Consider the following 6,497-nt stretch of genomic DNA (forward strand, 5'->3'; position numbering starts at 1 on the left):
TAGACATCATAACAGATTATAATGGCTAGATTACATTGAATCCTGCCCGTTGATTGATTTATTATATATGGTTCCATCTTAACCATCTATCTTTCATCCTATCTATATCTGGACTTAGATTTAGTCATGGTTGCTACTCATAATGAGTATAGGGTATATGGCATGCTTTTACTAGGTAATATTTATTTCTACTCACATTGGTCTACACTGCTGTAGACAAGGTTAGCGAGTTGCTAGTCATGGCTGACTCCTCTTCCTTGATTCTACTTCCTCAATACCCCCCTCAAGTAACACCAGATGGGAGAAGTTGAGCTTGTCTCATAAAAAATTGAATCAAGCTTGAGGAAGTAGCTTTGTAAGAGAATCTGCTAGTTGTCTTTTTAGAGACTAACCAAGTTTGTAGGGATTTGACCAAAACCTATTCATGGATGTGGTGAAAACGAATCTCCATGTGGCCATCCATGTATGAAAGACTGGATTGCCTATGAGATATCTGGATCATCTGTTTTCATATGCTAAAATCGTACTACAATTGTATGGAGATCACTATTCTTTAAGCATGTGTTCTAAATATTCATATTTAAAGGATACTCGACAAGGACATTGAAGTATCTGGATAGAATATCACTATCTAACCTCACTCATATGATGAGTATGGTCGGTACCGTAGCCACTAGTGTGGAGACACTAAGGATAGATAGTGGGTTCTCTTTAGTGGAAAGACTCTAGTGAATTTATCTGTAGTAATCCCTAAATGGTATTATACCAAATTGTGATTCAGGTTAACTCACGTCACATTTGTGTAAGTGATCCTTACACCTGATATACCAAAGACGTCTTGTGGACGGACAATTGTACTTTGATTAAAACCTACGAGTCTCTAATCATGGGACTTTAAACAGTCTTAGTTTGGATGCATCGATAAGTTCACAAAGAAGATTGAGTGGTCAAGATGGGCATGTCCACCCTTGGTATAAGAGGAAAAAGCTCAAGGAATATGATGGAATGAAGTCCTTGGCCAAAGTAGTGAAATATCGAAGAAGACTTCTTCGATGATTTCCGAACACATGAATACTAACTCAGATGACTGATTAGGGTTTGACAGTTAAACATGCCTTAAGTCATCATTGGAGTGTCAAGTGGATGAAGGACTATACATATACGGTAACCAATGACAAACAGATTCCATGAGTGATTTGAGACACACTCCTTCGTATCTTCTAGAGCATGAGTTATAGCTTGGCAACCTACTGGTTGGAGACTCAACTTATTGAGTGGGTTAAATCAATCCGACATTAATTAATCAATCTGATGACATAGTTAATTAACTTGTAAGGCCAATAAAGGCTATCAGGCTACTAGATTCGTTAAATAGTCTGATACATGGGCCTAGAGGGTCATGAGCAAATGATCTTTTGGAGATCGAAAGATATACTTAAGTTTTGAGGGTTTCATGAAAATTGTCAACTTAGGATAAAGGAAGGCCATGAATGAAATTCACGTAGGCCAGAATTATTAAATGGCCTGCTCCTTCTTCTCCCTTATCCCCACACCTACACTCCACTCCCGATGCGTTTAGGACAACATAATGACGATGGTGGAGGTTGAACAGAGCTCGTCAAGGTGAAGGAGGATATTTGACATGTTGAGGATCACGTGGATACATATAGAAGCTGCAAACATGAGCAGCTCAACTCATCTTGCTTGAAGATCCAAGAATTTACAGATGCAATCCGTGCACATGTGCTTTGTTTCAAATTTTTTGTTGATGCCGCGTAATAAGTCTTCTACGGCATGGAATCCTTATTTTCATCCAGATCAAGGCCTCTAGATCCCAACCCAAATACCATGCCAATCTGGTTAGTGTCAGAGATTGAAGAGAGTCGACAATGTTTCTATATAAAGTGTAATTTACAAGATCATTTTTACTTGATGAAAGCTTTGGTAAAGCACAGGGAGTAGATGTATATTTGGTGTGTTCTACATTGGAATGTTGTAAAATTTATGAGATTTATTTTGATTGGGATATGACATATGATTCATCGTGTTTGGTGAATTTCATTCCTAGAAAATAGTGAGGAGGTTCAAGATCTTTTGTAGTAAATTTAGATTGTCACTATGTTACTAAAATCTTAACTTCACAAGAGTGTAGACAGATAAACAAAATATCATTAAAATATTAAATATATAGGACAGTTGGAGAAAGGTTTTCAAGAAAAGGGAGGTGTATTTTGACCCCATAAAGCAAACTGTATGAAGAAATATTGTCAATTTAATAAACCACCCCATCAATGATTACTTGAGCTCATAGATGGATTTTGTTGGCTGACATACATGGTTTGGATAGTTTGATTTCTAAACCAGGTGGTTACTCCATATTTATACAGTTTCATTGAAATCTCCATATAATAACACATTGGAAACATCTAATTGAGGAATTTATGAATTGTAAACAATGGCAATTGACAGTAGAATATTTAGCAAAGCTTTCTTGTTTGTTAAAATATTTGGCAACAAGTCTGGCTTTATACTTGTCAATTTCCCTCGTGGTTTTATATTTTATGCTAAAACCCACTTGCATCCAATGACGTGATGACCTGTGTTTCTGGGTACCAAAATCCTTTTTTTTTCGTAAAGCACACATCTCTGTTCTCATATCATCCATCCAGTCATTGCATTTGGATGCAGTCCTACAGCGGTTGCTGTAGGATGTTTTCGACAGCTGTGATATGATGGGTAGCTCCACTGTCTGGGTACGATTTCTGGTGTTCTGTAGAGTAGGCTTGAGGGAGGCTCACAGATCTGTTCTTATAATTTGTTTGTAAACCTTGAATATTGGTTCTACAAATTTAATGATATATTGATGTTACCTTGCACGGTGTCCAAATTGGGAATAGAGCTGAGTGCGGAGGTGGAAATGATTATTCTCCTTCTTCCTCAACCTTGACTATGATTTCGGGAATAGCTCATTTAGTAGTTTATATGTTTGTATTTGTTTAGAGACGGGCAGTTTATGTGTTTGCATTTGTGCTGCTTTGACCATCAGAGGGAATCCATTTACACTCTCCTTTTGATGATGCATTGAATATACATCATGAGCCTTTAAATTTGCAATGATCTGTGAAAAGTTCATATGATCACGACTTGGATTTATTCTTATCATGAATCGGGAATATTATGTTACCAGCCGTCTCAAGAAGGTTAAAATAATGAATTTTCACTGACTTGACGTCCAACTGCCTCTAAATCCTCTGTGCTGGCCCTAAAGTGTTGAATACATTCACTAGTCTCGCAAGCTTTTGATTTCTCGCGAATAGTTTAAAATACAGAATGGGAACAACTCAATCTCTGTCTTTGCTTCTCACCCTATCTTTCTGAATCTGTATTCTTATTTTCTTCTGAAATTCCCTAAATCTTCCTTATCAATGAAACTCTCCGAAATATCCGATAAGCATAACTCTGTTTCAATTCTATCACAAAGCATTTAATCAGATTCTCTCAAATTGTTTCTCCAACCCGCAGAGGCAAAAGGATTCTATGAATGACCACAGGCATTCATATTAACATCTAGGAAAAAATAATGTAACTGAAAAAGGTTTCCCTCTCGTCGAGACCGGTTAATTCAATGTTAAAGAACCCTGGTCCTTTTCTTTGTTTAGTTTGAATTGCGCCCTCTTTCTTCCAAAACCAACACTTGATAAGGTGAAAATAGACTTCTATTCAGAGAGAAACTAGCATCGAGTCCAAGACAGTCACGAAGAGCTGTGTACGTTCTGGTAATCTGCAAGATGGAGACATTATTATTATCATTTTATTGAGATGAGAAGCTTTCCTTTGGCCATATGAAATGTAGGCTGGCTCTGGTACCATGTAAAGATCCTCCACGCAGTGATCTAGAACAATAACAAGAAGAAGGATAGAGGAGAAGAAGAGAAAAGGAAGAAGAGCGAGAGAGACACACCAAGATTGGAGGTTAAGATCGTTGAATTCCGCAAGATGTAAATGTGAACAGTGGTTCATATTCATAATACGGCATATTAGAGTAAATAATAGAAAGTGTAGCCATTTTAATCTTAGCCGTAATAACGAGTTATAATGGCTAGATTAGATTCAATCCTGACCGGTTATTGATTTCCTTTTTACGGTTTCATCCTAATCATCTATCTTTGATCCTGTCTATATTTGGACCTAGATTAAATCCTGGCTGGTACTTCTCTTAATGAGTATAGGGTTCATGTCATGCTTTAACTAGGTAATCTTCATTTATATTCCTATTGGTCAGCACTGCTGCTGGCAGGGCTGGCGAGTTGCCAGTCACTGCTGACTCCCCTTCCCTGGTGAGTTGCTGACTCAATAGTAGCCCCACAGCAAAGACAGTCACTACGAGCAATTAACATTCTGATTATCAACAAGACCGGGACATGTTGTAATTATTGTTATGATTACAAAACTTGTGCCATCGGAACCTTCATTGTTGATTCATCGTTCTATTTATGTAAAAAAAAACATAACCTTTGATTCTGATGACTTGTTATCCACGCTCCTAGCCTGCCGGCCCCTCCATCTAAAGACAAAATTATTACAGGACCTGACCGATACATGCTATTATTATTATGACTACTCAAATGACAAGGGATAAACATGGAGGTGTGTCGTTTATTTCAGGATGAAGCCGTTGTGGGTGGCTACAGAACGCCTCCAGCAAGTCGAGGCGTATCATCCGAGACTTGTTCATTCAATGTTTGAAACCCCTGGACATTTTCTTAATTCAGTTCCAATTACACACTCTCTTTCCTCTAAAACCAGCCCTTTCAAACAGCAAAAGAGTCTTCTACTCAGAAACATGTTTTTCTTTCTATCTTTAAGATGAAAAGCAATACAAATAGACATGGGCCGTTTATTTAAGGCTGACGGCATGGCGAGTGGCTACGGAAGGCCTCGAAACAACTGTCTCTTTGATTCTTGTCCTGGTCGTCATTTCATTCAGACAACTCTTGTCTTCTAACAGAGATAGAGATGTAGAGACCACAAGCGTTCAGCTTAGCCTCTGGGAAAAATTAACGAAACCCAAAAAAATCTCCCTTCAATATTGGAAAACGCTGGTCATTTTATTTGCTTAGTTACAGATTAAACGCACTCTTTCTTCGGAATCCAACACTTTTGAAAGCGAAAAAAAAGAGTCTTTCTAACTCAGAGACAAACACAGCCCCACCCCCAAAAAACAGTCAATAAGAGCAATAAACGTGACGATTATATCTAGGACAAACACACATTGTTAGCATCATTATTAATCAGACGAGAAGCGATACACAAAGAGGTGTGCCGTTTATTTAAGGCTGACGGCACTGCGGGTGGCTACAGAAGGCCCCCAAACAAGTCAAGGTGTATTACTATTATTATTATTCAGGGTTTTTACTCTAGGAAGAGAAGGGGGGGTTTCAACTTTCAAGCCATGCAAGGTTGAAAGCAAACCCTCTTACTTACTAAAACTGCGCCTTGATCGCGTCGATGATGGCCTGGTTGGCGCGGAAAGATCTCTCGAGGGCGGCCAATGGCACAGGCGGCGCCGCGCCGAAGATGTTCTCGCCGATCACGATAGTCCGCGGCCTCTCGCTGTTGAACGCGAGGAGGGCGATGGAGATGTCCACGTCGACGTTGATCTGAAAGTTGATGAGCCCCTTGGGGAAGAGGAACACGTCGCCCGCGACGAGGATCTTGGTGATCAGCTTGCCGTTGGGCGTGATGAAGCCCACCAGAATCCTGCCGCGTATGACGATCAGAAGCTTGCTGGCCGTCAGATGGATGTTCAGCGCCACCACGGCGTTGATATTCAAGTCCAAACGCGCAATCGACAGCTTCTGCCCTTGAGACTTGGGATATTAAAATCTGTGACGTACGTCACGTTGGACCCGTATGGATTTGACGTGTTTCCCGGAACGTTGAGCCCGCAGGTGAAGAAATCATCCGCCGTTACGTTGCTGGGGTCTTTGCAGCCGTAGACTATCCCATGCCCTGGAGGAAAAGTCGGTTATTCCGAATTAATTAGCGAGGTTAAAAACAAGGGTGATTAATAAAACTGAATGAAGATAAAAACATGGGTGCAGTTTCTCCGATCCTGGATGAACAGTTGTTCGGAATCTATAGGTGCGTATATGACCTGAATGTTAATGATATGGAAATATAGTAAAATCGTTGGTGCACTTTCTCAGATCCTCGACGAGTAGTAATGCATAATATATTAAGGAGACGAGGAAATGGATATAAAAAGGGTACTGATGTAGGACGAAGATAAAAATATTGGTGCGCTTTCTCAGATCCTAGCCGAAAATTATCACGACTTTAACAGGGAAAGAATGAATATGAAGGATACTCGAGCAGAATAAATATCAAAACAGGGTTGCACAATCTCAAATCCTGGGCAAACAGTTCATCAGAATTAGCAGCGAGACGATGAAATAAATATCCATGATTTAAAACTAGAATAAAGTTAAAATAGC

The 6,497-nt window shown here is 39.5% G+C and overlaps 1 protein-coding gene across 1 annotated transcript; it reads right to left on the reverse strand.

Moving 5' to 3' along the window:
• Nucleotides 1-5,229: 5,229 nt before the first annotated feature.
• On the reverse strand, nucleotides 5,230-5,879 carry LOC144707864 (putative germin-like protein 2-3; the record flags this gene model as incomplete). The annotated part of the gene is made up of 1 exon (XM_078581116.1): nucleotides 5,230-5,879. A coding segment is annotated over one exon (396 nt), but the record flags the coding sequence as incomplete, so codon positions are not given.
• Nucleotides 5,880-6,497: the final 618 nt, after the last annotated feature.

Source organism: Wolffia australiana, chromosome 9 (genome assembly GCF_029677425.1).
Source record: "Wolffia australiana isolate 7733 chromosome 9, ASM2967742v1".
Classification (NCBI taxonomy): Eukaryota; Viridiplantae; Streptophyta; class Magnoliopsida; order Alismatales; family Araceae; genus Wolffia; species Wolffia australiana.